The sequence below is a fragment of the Acartia tonsa genome, chromosome 11, assembly GCF_053477335.1.
Source record: "Acartia tonsa isolate MP-2025a chromosome 11, ASM5347733v1, whole genome shotgun sequence".
In the NCBI taxonomy this organism is placed as follows: domain Eukaryota; kingdom Metazoa; phylum Arthropoda; class Copepoda; order Calanoida; family Acartiidae; genus Acartia; species Acartia tonsa.
Window position 1 is genome coordinate 43,465,807 of NC_137270.1, and position 13,440 is coordinate 43,479,246.

Consider the following 13,440-nt stretch of genomic DNA (forward strand, 5'->3'; position numbering starts at 1 on the left):
ATAAGTATAATTATAAAAGCAAATATTTGAAAATTATTTAAAATCATTCAATGTTTAATGTAAGATTAAGCCAATTATTAATCACGAAATTACATATAGGTTTTTTATTATTTTGCTAAATAATCTATAAAATATTTACACATTGTAAGTCAACTCTTGAGTTATGTAAGAAGTACAATATCAGCTGATAGATCTTATTTCAATTTTGAAAGATAATTTTATAAAAAAAAATAAAAAAAAGTTGATTTTGTTTTTTAAAAGTGAGCAAAAATAATGTAGAATTTTTAGAAATATTTTTAATATTTTTTAAATGCACAAAAAATCTTGATTTCAGGCCTATATTAACAATTCTTAAAAATCCTAGTAGTATCGACACATCCTATTTTTTTTACGTCACTAAGATAATTTCTAAGACACTAATACCGGGTTCCCTAGGAAGGTTTTTAACTATTTTGGGGGAGGGTACTACTACCCTCCCAAAAGAAATGACAAAAAAATTTAAAATTTTCTTTAAATCTGGGAGACTTCAACGTAACATTAAGAAGTATCCGTAACATAAAGAATTATCGTAGAATTTAACAAACAAAAACATTTAAAGTGCCACTAGAGGCCTCTAGGGGCGTAGCCGCTAGTAATACATATTTGAACATAGATATTTATATTTCACAGGTTTAACAATAATTGTCATAGCACCGAAACATTTTAAATGATTTGTATAATTTGTAGATTTACATATCTTTCAAAGCAAAGGTTATATTTCAATATATTGTAAAAAAAAAAGTTTTAATCGAATTTTAGGGTAATTTTGGAGTGTTTATATTAAAGCTCTTAAAATTTTGATAAACTTAAAGCAATACAAAAGAAATTATACTAATCAAAATATTGGTTTGGCCCAATAAATTAACTAAATTCGTCAAAGAGACACAGCTTGAAATAGTTTATAAAACTTAAATACAATAAATCAAAATAAATTATGTTAATGTACTTGATTTTGGTTTTTAAATCAGAATGAAAGAATAGTTATTTATTGCATCGTATTTGAGACACTTTTCCCCGGATATTAAAATGAAAAATTATAAGATTTACACCAGTTTTGGTAGCTCCGAGGGGCTGATGGTCCGGGCTAACAAAACTGGTATTAATTTTATGATTTTTAATAAGTTCTTAGAAAATTGTCCATAATACGATGCTATACATGATTTTTCAGCATGGCTGAGAAAACGTTCTAATCCAGCGGACATTAATCAGATTCAAAGCCAAAACTGGAAAGAAAATTAATGCTCACTATAACATAATTTTCTTGAGTATAATGAAAATAACTGCAGAAAGCCCCATAGAGGCAGGAACTGTCAACACCCAAGACAATAAAACACCTAAAAGTATAATTATGATTATTCGGGTATAGTCCCTTTCGAGACATCGCCTCTTAAGGAGTGTTTCGTCGTTTTTTCACAGTAACTTTTCTCCTATTTCCAGCCCCTGCTGGAAGTCACAGAATGTCTAATTGTATATCTGTTGCTTCTGTACCGAATGACCTCATTAACTGCTCAAATGGTATAGTTATTCTTTGAAGTAAAGCTTCTCATAGGTTCTGAGAAGCTTTATAACTATTTTTGGGCAAAGTACCCCAGTAGTCCTCCAGGGGTGAAGCTGCAAGTCTAAAACTGCATTAATTTTTTTTAGTTTTTGCTGCTGAAAATCGACTAACTTGTAATAATATATATTAATACTAGCGACTTTTTTTAATTTACTTTGGGGGGGGGGGTAATTTTTTTTGGAGGGGGCGGGCGGTAGTCGACCCCACTATTTTAATTTTAGTTTTAAAAAGAAAAAAAAATTTTGGGGGGGGGTATTTTTCATTTTTGGGAGGGGTTAGGGGTGTCCCACCCCCCCCCCCACAGGAAATTAGATATAAGCCTTCCCAGGAACTATAAGAAGCTACCCTGTAAAGGAGAACCCGATCGGTTTAGCGGTTAGCGAGATCCTTCGCCACAAACAAACAGACAAACAAACACACAAACAAACAGACAGACATCGTTCTACTTTGTATTATAGATAATTCAATTACCTATCAAAACTTTGAAGTTAACATATTTTAATGCAGACTTTGGTGAGTTAGTCTCTACAAGTCCCTGAACAAGTCCAACACCAATGACACCACCAACTTTGCAATGAGTTGTTGACAGGGGAAATCCCGCGATGGTACCAACTAGGACAATGACAGAAGCCACCCACTCAACACAGAATCCTCTTGATGAATTCATCTCTGAGATGTTTGAGCCCATGGTTCTAAAATAATTAAATGTAAAAGTAAAATTTTCCCTATAAACAAAACTGTGGTTGTAACAAGAGGCCTGCATAAGGAGGGTGTAGGGTGATGGGGGGCGGGGGAGGGCTGAAAACACTCCCCTTGTTGTCTGTAATACACACCCTGAACCCCTCACGATTTTAGTTTAGGTGGTTGCTTCGCGCATCTCCCTGACAAAAGCCTGTGCACGCCACTAGTTGTAAAAGTAGAAGATCCAGGCAAATAAAAAGATACTCTTACCTGATAACTCTGTGTCCAAACATTATGAATCCTGCAGAAATGCCGACACCCCCCAGAAGAGCAATAAAGACTGGAGCTCCGGCTGAACCACTTTCAATCATACCTTCCTGCAAGTATAAACAAACATTGGCATATTGGATATTAAGATATATAAGTTTTCCGGAATTTTAAAGTTAGGGGGAGATTTGAAATCTGCATCAAATTTTGAGGATTTTTTATAAAATTCGTTTTTTCTATAATTCTTTATCTGAAAGCGGAAATGCAATTTAAGTTAATTAAATTTGGCATCTGTGATTGGTGGATTTAAAAAAACTGCGCTCTGATTAGATGGCGTACATCATTCAACCAATTAGAGCGCAGGTAGTTAAAATCCACCTATCCTATTGGTCAAAATTAATCAACTTAAAATGCATTTCCGCTTTTAGATAAAGAATTTTACAAAAAACGAATTTTATAAAAAATCCTTAAAATTTGATGAAGAATTCAAATCTCCCCCTAACATTAAAATTCCGGAAAACTATGTGGATATTGTGACATGTGAAGTTTTGTCGTCATTTTAGATTGCTAACATAGTCCTCAGATATTTGTCAATACGTTCTTCAATGGTCAAGGCCTTGAAAAGGGAAAGTCATAAGGGGTCGAGGGGAGGGGGTGGGGGATGTATGGATGTTATAATAGCCAGCTGGGAGAAACATTTGATCAGGGTATGCGACAATTTGTTACAATATTTACGTATTCCTATAATTATATTATTTATTTGATTTTATTGTGGGTTAGAAATAATATTAAAATTCAAGATCAACGGCTGTTTTTAAAAGCGAAGCTTTTCTATAATTAGCGTCAGTACGTCCGTCCGTCCGGAACGGATAGATTTTTTCGTTAATTTAGGCATGTTAGAATTGTCCTATCGATTTCAAATTTTGCATGGTGATTCCTGTAGTAGTTAGGTACGAGTTAGAAATCGTAGCAACTCTATAATCATTACCAGAATGTCCGTACGTTCATTTTAAACATGTTGATTTTTTTACTTTTTTAACAACAAATTTTTATATGATCTAATTATTCGATTGATCTGATTTTTGGTATACTGATTCCTGGGACAACAAAATTTAATATTATAAGCGTAGCAACTCTATAATCAAGTCCTAAAAATGTAAGTATGTCCATAAACATTATCCCGTTTCAAGCAGTTTTTCAAAAAATTATTTACAATTTTGCTTCGACTCTTATACATTTATATTCTGATTATTCAGTTCTGACACTAAACAAGTGGTAATGTCCGTTTTTCCTTCCGTTTCAGAGCTTCGCTTTTATTGATGTTGTCATCATTGTTTTGTGATGATTCCCTATACCCATGCGCAACCAGTTTGAAATTTCCAATGTCCGTCGGTCCGTCAGTCATGATAAAAATATAAAATACCTGATAAACATGGTATATAACAACAAAGGGTCCAATACAGTTGGCAACATCATTACCACCGTGGACTAGAGAACTTGTTATCGCTGATATAACTAAAATATAAATTTTAAATTACAACATCATTACTTATGGATGACAACATCCAAAAGCTTTAAAACGGTAAGACAAACAAACATTAACACCTTTTGAGTGTCAAAATGATTTTAACATATAAAAATTTGCTGTCAAAAAAGTAAAAAATGAGCATGTCTTAAATGGATTTTTTTTAGTGGAGTAAAATGAGGGTTTTTAATTTTTTTTTTTAATTCTGAAGGGGGTAAAATGAGGAGTTTCAATGTTTGAGGGGGGTAAATGCCTCCCCCCCCCCCCCACTTGGACATCTATGAACTTAGGTTTACCTTGCAATGGTCTGAATATTTTTGTAACTTCTTGTTGATCTGCAGATTCTTCAGTAACTTCAGCCCCATTGGCCACTTCCTTTAGCTCAATATTTTCTTCTTTTTTGCTCATTTTCTTACCTTTCCAAAACAATCTAAAAAAAACAATATGCACTTTTTTCTTAGAAGCAAACCTACTTTATAATTGCCTTTCTTTATCTGTCCGTCAGTCAGTGGCAAAAATGCAATGGAAAAATGTGATTTTCTCAGTTGATACTTAAGATAATTGGATGATTTAATTGAAAAAGATTCCTCATACCCATGAGCATCAAGTACGTAATTTTTATTGTCCGTCGCGTTAATATTAAAAAAGTACATGAGCAAGGTTTCGTGATTTTTTTCCAATAAATCTTTTTTTTCAACAGATGCTTTTTAGATCATTTTTTTAATGTTGTCAATCGCGTTTTCTAATCTAATTTATCACTAAAGCCAATAAGAGGATGAGATCAAGTAAAAATAAATTTTTGTGAAATAGTATTTATAAAGATTGAATGGTTAAAATATGATAAGCCAATTCCTCTAAAATTGTATATATTGACAGGGGAAAATTTGTAGTCAATTTAGCTTGCTAACATGGATCTCATTTATTGGTCAGGTTGTTCATCCAGTAGGAGCCTGGAGGGGATTGGTTAAAGGGGGTGAATGGAGGTATCATTATTTTAGATAGCCAGAATCAGTGAGTACATTGAGATCTGATGCATCATCCAAATCAAAATATATCGATTAAGAATAATGAATACCTGACATCAAAATCCAAGGATAAAGTTCTTTTTGTATTCTTAATCATAGGAAGGAGGAGAAAAATAGCTAAAATACTGACAACCAGGGCAACAGCAGCTCCAATTCCAAGAATTATGGGTTCACTGTCACTTTTCAAATCTCCACTAAAAAATTATAATAAGAATATCTGCAATGTTTTTTCATCTTTAATTTCAAGAGCTTGTATTTGGATTAAATCAACACATAACCCATTCTTCTTATTTTAATCATAACCGATTAATTCATATAATACCAATATGTGTACGTTTATGTCAAAGGATAACTTTCATGAACTAGATAAAGAATCTCTCTCTGTCTATTTTACTCTCTCTTTATATGCCTACTAGCCTCTAGGAGCTTTGCCACAATTAAAAAAATAGGTACCCTCCCCCACTTGCAACAGTGCGAATTTGTGGTATAAACAATAAAAAAATGGGGGGGGGGGGGGGTTGTTTTTAGCCTAAAACCACCACAGGACCAGAAGGTATATTCCCTGAAGAATATAATTCCATTGGGTAAGTGTTTACTGAGATCTTAAGGAACAGACGTATGGACGCACATACAGACATCATTCTACTTTGTATTATGGATGAATGTCCAGTAACCTGAAAATTGTATACACTTTATTTGTTTGAAGCAGGATAAAGACGACAGGTATACCTAAAATAGACAGACATCATTATTATATAATGCTCACAGGATCTGTGTGTCTGTTTGTGCCGAAATATCTCGCCAACCGCTGAACCGATATGGTTCTCCTTAAAATGTAGCTTCTCATATGTCCTTAAAAGGTTTATAACTATTTTTGTGTAGGGAATTACCTAAAAAATTACCTTTTCCTATATTGTTTTTTCTTTTAAAAATTAAATTAAAAAGGAGTTAGGTGGATTTCACTCCTTTTCGCCCAACCGTGTATTCCCCTAGATTCTAGGGGCGTATCCGCTAGTGATTATGATAGGAAGGAAACATGAATAAAAATATTTCTCGTATTCATTCGAATCCGGTGGATAGGAACCGGTTCTCACCCAAACGAAAAAACTATGTATAGCATCGTATTATATCCAGCTTTCTACGAATATAAAACTGTACAATTAAAAGATTAAAACCAGTTTCTTTAGCCCGTGCCTTCGGCACCTCGGGGGTTAAAAAAACTGGTTTTAATCTTATAATTGTACATTCTATATCCGCGGAAAGCCGTTTATAATACGATGTGAGAAATAACTATTAAATTGCTTGCTAAAGGGTTCATACTATCCTTCCTATCAACGGGTGATAGTTGTCTTGAATATACATCTATATACTTATTTATTGTATTATAGGAAGTTTTCCGCGGATAGTAAAATTAAAAAATTTAAAAATGTAATCATCCAGCCATACCTACAGCCAATCCAGTTATCAAGCCGTAAACAATTCTATTTCCAACGTCAAATGGTTTTCCACGCCTAAAATATGTTTTATATAATTGGATACCATAGATTTTATTTAATAATATATATCACTTTTTATATACAATATTTAGAAGTGGAGCTACAACGTAATTCACTTGTCTGTGATTCCTTATATCTATAAACATTCCAGTTTATAATTTACTTTGTCCGTCGGTCTGTCAGTCATGCTACAAAATATAGAAATAAATTTGAAAGGTTTCGCGATTTTTCAACTGATAAATTCATACTAGATCTAAACAGTTTCTCTTTAAATCCCTTTGCTTGTATATACAGGGTGGGGCAAATAAGACCGGACAAACTTTAAACGGCCATAGCGCCAAAACTACTTGACCAATCAGGACGTTTGACCACACTATAAAAAGCTTAGGTAATGACCTTTTAGCACAAAAAAATCTTTGAACGAAGATGGACGTGTACAACGAGCTGGCCGCGCATATGTTCAACAAGGCAGATTCCAAATGCGCCGGTGGTTTAATCTGGATTCTCGACTAGGGCCCACTAAATCTGACCTCAGCCCATCTGTAGGTGAGGTAAAGTTATGCAACTTGATAGGGATACTGTTAGATACATAAGTAAGACACTAGAAAAGACTAGAGCTCTCTATCTGAAATGGCTTAGCCGTAGTACTCCATCAAAGTGAAACGAGTCAGATTTTGAGATGTAAAAAACGCCAAAAACCGTGAAAATTCGTGAAAATTTCTCGGTTCTTGACTTCAGGGACCAATATGGAACTTTAAAACTCATTTTAGAATATGGGTTGCGCTGACAACCCTAGCTGAAACTTCGTGCCATTTCTAAAAAGGTAAAGAACGTCGTTCTAGCTTAACTGTGGTCCAAATAAGAGCCTCCGTGTATAAGAGTAGCTTGAAAGTTGGGCGAATTTGGATCCTGCGGTTACTCACGTTCCTAAGGAAATGTGGCCTCCCAGCAGCCCGATCTTAATTCAATGGACTTTCTGGCCTGGGGCTACTTTGAAGCATGCACCAATAGACGTGCCCATACCACAAAGACTTCCCTCATTGCCACTATCAAGGAGAACTATGCCAGTTGGACAGGTACATTTTGACCTGGACCTGCCGGCGGCTGAGGAGGCGGGTAGAGGTGGTAATTAAGGCTGGCGGCGATTTTATTGAATATTCTAATAGTCATATACCTATTTTGCTTGACAGTTTTTAAAATTAAATAAAATCTTTAAAATTGACGATTTTATGTTCATTTGTTTAGAAGTTGGAATTTGTCCGGTCTTATTTGCCCCACCCGGGCCCTGTATTCTCTTCTAAGATTATATTGTGTTTTCTACTTATGTATGTTGTCATCCTTGTTTTATTTTGTGCATAATCAAGAATCAAAAGGGATAAGACAATGGCCGATAAATTAATGTACATCCAATATGATGATACACAAAATTACCCCTTTTGTTGTTTACAATTAGTGGCTGAAACGTTTGAACACTCAGCTTAACGAACCAACAAATCGAAATTCATTGAAAGTCTCCAAAGTTGTTATGCCAACTCATAAGAAAACGTTATTATAAAACTTTGGAGACTAGTGTAATAAACAGCTCAACGTCCCCTCTCTCCCTGCAGATAAATAAAAGTATAATTTGAAATGAAATACCTGATACAATATTTGTAAAGAGGTCCATACAGAAGTGCAGTAAGAACTAAAGAGGCAATTATAGATACAAACAGAAAAAGAATAATTTGCACCAGACTGTCAACATCTTTCAGTCCTTCAGATTAAGCAGCTGATAGTGTTAAATAAAAAATGACGTCATACAATACAAGTGACCAATGATAGGCCTGTATACATTTAAATTGACCAATGGTAAAATGTATAATGGCCTATCATTGGTCATTTGCATTGTATGACTTCATATTTTATGAGGCACTACAAGCTGCTTCCCTGCAGATCCTTCAGCAGTCAGGGTGAATCCAAGCAAGCCAAATATGATACAGTGTGTTCCAGAAACTGGCCAGGAAAATACAGAGGCAATGAGCTGCCAGACACCACTTGCTAAATTATTTACCACAATTAAAATTATATTGTTTATAATTGGAAAGTAATCTATAGAGTAGATGTTCAGTTGTCACAAAAAAAAAGAAATATAAAGGAAGCTCTTTACAGTGCCTATAAAAAATGACGTCATACAATAAAACTGACCAATGAAAGGCCAATACACAGCTAGACTATATTACTAATGTTAGGCAAGCGTGACGTCATTTTTATAGGCAGTACAAAAAGCTTCAAAATAAAGTGCTAGAATATTTGATAAATACTAACCAAAAAATTACAAAATCATTAAAATAAGTATCTATGTCTTTTGAAGCATGGCCGACAGAATTGGATGTGCTAAATGCTTATAAAATACATAAACTCATCACCCAAAAGTTTAGCTGTCTATCCTAAATATCTGTCACGGCCGGATGGACGGACAAAGTTAATTTTAGAGCAGCTACGCTACTAAATAAGATATAAACTTGATAATTGGGAGTGGGGACAAAACCGCGACAAACAAAACCGCGACAGGGACAAAACCGCGACATAACAAAACCGCGACAGTGACAAAACCGCGACAATAACAAAAATATAACTATGTAGGATTTTTTTTGTAGAAATACATGGCCGCAGCGCTCGGCCCCCTGGCCTGCCTAGCCGCGGGTGCTCGGCCCCCTTGCCCATAACCTAACCTAACCTAAATATTGTAAAAAAAATTTGAAAAATTTAAAAAAAATCTACCAACCACTTTTTGTAAAATCCACGAAATTCTGAACTATAAATAATTAATGTACATTAAACATTCAAGCATATAGGTTAGGTTAGGTTATAGGCAAGGGGGCCGAGCGCCTGCGGCTGGGCAGGCCAGGGGGCCGAGCTCTGCGGCCATGACCTTCTAGTATTAAGATTTTTTTATTATAGATTTTTTTGCAATGTCGCGGTTTTGTCACTGTCGCGGTTTTGTCACTGTCGCGGTTTTGTCCCTGTCGCGGTTTTGTCCCTGTCGCGGTTTTGTTTGTCGCGGTTTTGTCCCCACTCCGATAATTGTTGAAAGAGACAAAAAAAAAGCCTTACCAAGCATAACAGAAAGACAGCCAATAGCCAATATTTTCTCTTGTTGTAGGTAGATATCAGGCTGGGCCTGGGTGAAGTTACTCATTATCCAGTCCTTGTCTGATCTTAATTAAAAACAAAACATATCATGGATAAAGCATTCAAAAATAAAACATTTGTTAAGTTTAAATTATTTATTGTTTTGTTAATAGCTATTTTTAAATTAATTCATCAGGGAGTAAGGGAGGGGACAATGGGCAATTAATTCAATTTAAGAGTTTTTGAAGAAAGGCCATGAAAACCAGAATAATCCCGAAAATATGGTGGAAATCGTAAAGTGATTGTTGATTAAATCTAGAAAACCATAAACTAAGAAAAAAGTTCAAAGAAAACAAGCAATCATTTGAAAATAAGATTACCAGTATTACAGACTGACATAACCATTCTGTAATTAATTACTAGAAATATCTCCCTGGATCTCTTCAGATGACAGGGAAAGAGAAAAGAGATTTTGGGGCAAGTGATGTGAACACGAAAAAAAGGGGCAGGCAGGCGTGTAGCTGGATGGGCAAGTATATGACCCGCACGCCTTCCTGCCCCTTTTTATCCTGTTTATTTCCCCCACCTCTCTTCTCCATTTTCCTTTCTCGTCTACTTTTAAAAAGGAGGTGGGGATGAAGGGAGTGAAATATAGTATGGGAGGGGGGCCGTGTATTTATATTTGAACTACTCTCTGTCTGCAAAACTATATATATTCAAAACTAACATAGCGAGTAACGGCATTTCTTGCGCAAGTCCCCAAACTCAGTCAGAAACTGCTAAATTCTTGCACATTCCCTTTAAGCCAGTCCCCAAAGTCTGAGACTCCTAAAGATTGAATATTCGATCCATTGTCCCCTCCCTTACTCCCTGTTAATTCATGCTAAAAGTCATTATTTTTTTATTATTTTTATGTATACATTTAAGAGTAGCTTCGCTACCACCAATATTTAAAAAGTTATAACTTCTTGAAGGATGGGAGTCAAAGGTTCGGGCTAACAAGACTGGTTTTAATTTTAAGATTTTTATTTTAACATTCTTGGAATATTGTTTGTAATACGATGCTATACATGATTTTTCAGGAGGGTTAAGAACCGGTTCTAATCCAGCTGATATCTATCGGTTTCAAAGCCATACTGGAAAAGATTTACTATTATCTTATAAAAAAAATGTACCTATAAACATCAATGTTAACAATCCCATTGACAACTTTCTTGATGACGTCACCAGAGAGAAGGGTGCAGCCAACTATTTCCATGATAGATCCCAGAAAGTAGGCCCAGCCAAGACTCACAGTTTTCGCTCCTAGAAAAAAAACGTAATACTGAAATTGTCTGAATTCATGGGCTAGAGTCCCCCACTCCTTGCGTCGGGAGTTTGCCCTTCATCAAGCAACCCCCCATCCCCTTCTGAAACACACTTATAACAAACTGGACCTAAGCGGAGCTTAAGGAGAAACATATCGGCTCAGTGGTTAGCTAATAACTCAAACAGTACAAACAGACGGACACACATCATGTTACTTTTATATGCGGTTAACACCTACCAACAGAAGTTCCCCATGAGTTGGCTGAATCATTGGCTCCCACTGCGAAACTGAGTATGAAGGAGATCAACAAACCTAATAAAAAAAATGTTTCAATATGATAGACAGCTTTCCGCGGATATTAAAAGTAAACATTATAAAATTAAAACCAGTTTTGTTAGTCCCGAGGGGTCGAATGCGCGGGTTTAATATTCGTGAAAAATTGTCTTTAATACGATGCAATACATCATTTTTCAAAATGGATGAGAACCGGATATTAAACGGTTTCGTGGACACACTTAAAACATGTTTTTATACTAGAACAAGGATGACAACTTCCATTAAAGCGAAGCTCTACAGTCAGATGGTAGGACAATTGAAAATTGACACTTGTAGAGTGTCAGAACATATAAATAACATTTATCTCCCCAACCTTCACCCTTAAAAATTGGTTCTGTTTTTCATTAATTACAGCAAAATTTGTCTAAATGATGAAAAACAAAATAACTTCAGTAAATTAAAACTATTGGTTGGAATGTTTGGCCACTGAACTAAATGAACCAACCAATCAAACTAACCAATCAAACTTTGATAAAAGTATCCAACGAATATTAAAATCTCAATATAAAACTTTGGATACTAGTGTAATTTACTGTTCAATGTCCCCTCCCTCCCTGATAAATTTACCTGCAATAAAGATAGCGAATGCAAAATCTTGTCTAAAGAAGAACAGGACAAGATTCCAGATATTGTCTGGAGTAAGAATCTCAGCCTGCACCATCTTATCCAATCTAATGAAGACAATTTATTAACTAGATCACGCCAGGCTACTATTGAATCAAGACAAAAGTAAGTGCCGAGCTCTGGGACCCATGTATGGTGAAATTAGACATAAAACCATGATGACTCCAGGTAAAACCAAAATATTTTAGCGGAATCTTTTTGAGATTAGATTTGAAAATTTAAAGTTCAATTTTTACCCCCTAGGAGTTGCCGCATAATCATGACAAGAAAAGCAAAGATTATATATTCAAAATTTTGAACAACTTTGCTTTTAAGAAGTCTTTCATAAAACCTCTCTATATATGATTTATCTAAGGCTGAATTTCCGTGACCTTAGCAAAGCAAATGGCCATTAATTAACTCCCTTCAGGAGTGGTTTTATGAAAAACTTTATAAAAGCAAAGTTGTTTAATATTTTAAATAGATAATCTTTGCTTTTCTTGTTATGATTATACGGCAACTCATAGGGGGTGAAATTGAACTTGAAATTTTCAAATCTAATTTTCTCAAAAAGACCCTGCTGAAGTATTTTGGTTTACCTGGAATCATCATGGTTTTATGTCTAATATCACCATACATAGGTCTCAGAGCTCGGCACTTACTTTTGTCTTGATTCAATTGTAGCCTGGCGTGAGATGCGATTAAAACATTCATAATTGTTTTAAAACTTTTTCTTTTGGAAACCAAAACTTAAACTTGTAGAGTCGACTTATCCCCTTCTAAGTAGCCTTTAGATTCCCCTAGGGGCGTAGAGGCCATTGTGATAATAAAATATCTTAATTAAGAAGTTAATTTAATTTTTAATACAATTCAATGATCATTTATCAAATTTACCTGTCTTTTAAATGAAGAGATGTAGAAGTTTAATATTCCACTACAATACTCAAACTAGCTTCCAATCCTTTTTATAATACTTTATAGTAAAAAATTTTATCTTTGTGTTGTAAAATCGGGAAACTCATTAAAGAGATAAGACAATGGCCGATAAATTGATGTACATCCTCAATGATGATACACAAAATTCCACTTTTGTAGATAACAATTAGTGGTTGAAAAGTTTGGTCACTCCACTTAATGAACCAACCAATTAAAATAAAATAAAATTCCCTAAAGTTGATAAGCCAACGAATATGAAAACTTTTTTATAAAACTTTAATGCCTATTAAACAGCCCAATGATCCATTCCTCCCTGCACAAGGTAATAAAAATCCTCATGCAAAAACATTGGACTCATTAAGACTTCGTGTAAAATCCGTGCGATTTATGTAACTTATAAATGATTTTCTGTGTCCGTTTTGTGCGAAGCTACTCTATAATTCATTTTGTCTGTTGGTCCGTATGTCCGTCTGTTCGTACAGTTAGTTATAAATTAGAAAGCTAAGCAACTCTATAATGGATTCCAGAAAGTCCGTTTAAAACAAGCTGATATT

At 34.8% G+C, this 13,440-nt stretch overlaps 1 protein-coding gene across 3 annotated transcripts; it reads right to left on the reverse strand.

Annotated features, from left to right (window-relative positions):
• Nucleotides 1-635: 635 nt before the first annotated feature.
• LOC145331775 (putative phosphate permease HI_1604) lies at nucleotides 636-12,937 on the reverse strand. Of its 3 annotated transcripts, none has more exons than XM_080176614.1 (15): nucleotides 12,845-12,937; nucleotides 11,915-12,018; nucleotides 11,249-11,323; nucleotides 10,878-11,007; nucleotides 9,685-9,788; nucleotides 8,521-8,628; nucleotides 8,230-8,347; nucleotides 6,542-6,606; nucleotides 5,770-5,824; nucleotides 5,146-5,289; nucleotides 4,367-4,500; nucleotides 3,969-4,060; nucleotides 2,549-2,655; nucleotides 2,069-2,289; nucleotides 636-1,373 (listed from the first exon to the last, which is right to left on the reverse strand). In XM_080176614.1, exons 2-15 carry the CDS (start codon nucleotides 12,006-12,008, stop codon nucleotides 1,285-1,287), a joined length of 1,536 nt encoding a protein of 511 aa, XP_080032740.1. In that variant the 5' UTR covers nucleotides 12,009-12,018; nucleotides 12,845-12,937; the 3' UTR covers nucleotides 636-1,284. The 3 variants fall into 3 exon arrangements, with proteins under 3 accessions (XP_080032740.1, XP_080032739.1, XP_080032741.1); XM_080176613.1 differs by having other exon boundaries at nucleotides 8,230-8,343; nucleotides 8,517-8,628; XM_080176615.1 differs by lacking the exon at nucleotides 11,249-11,323 and having other exon boundaries at nucleotides 8,230-8,343; nucleotides 8,517-8,628.
• Nucleotides 12,938-13,440: the final 503 nt, after the last annotated feature.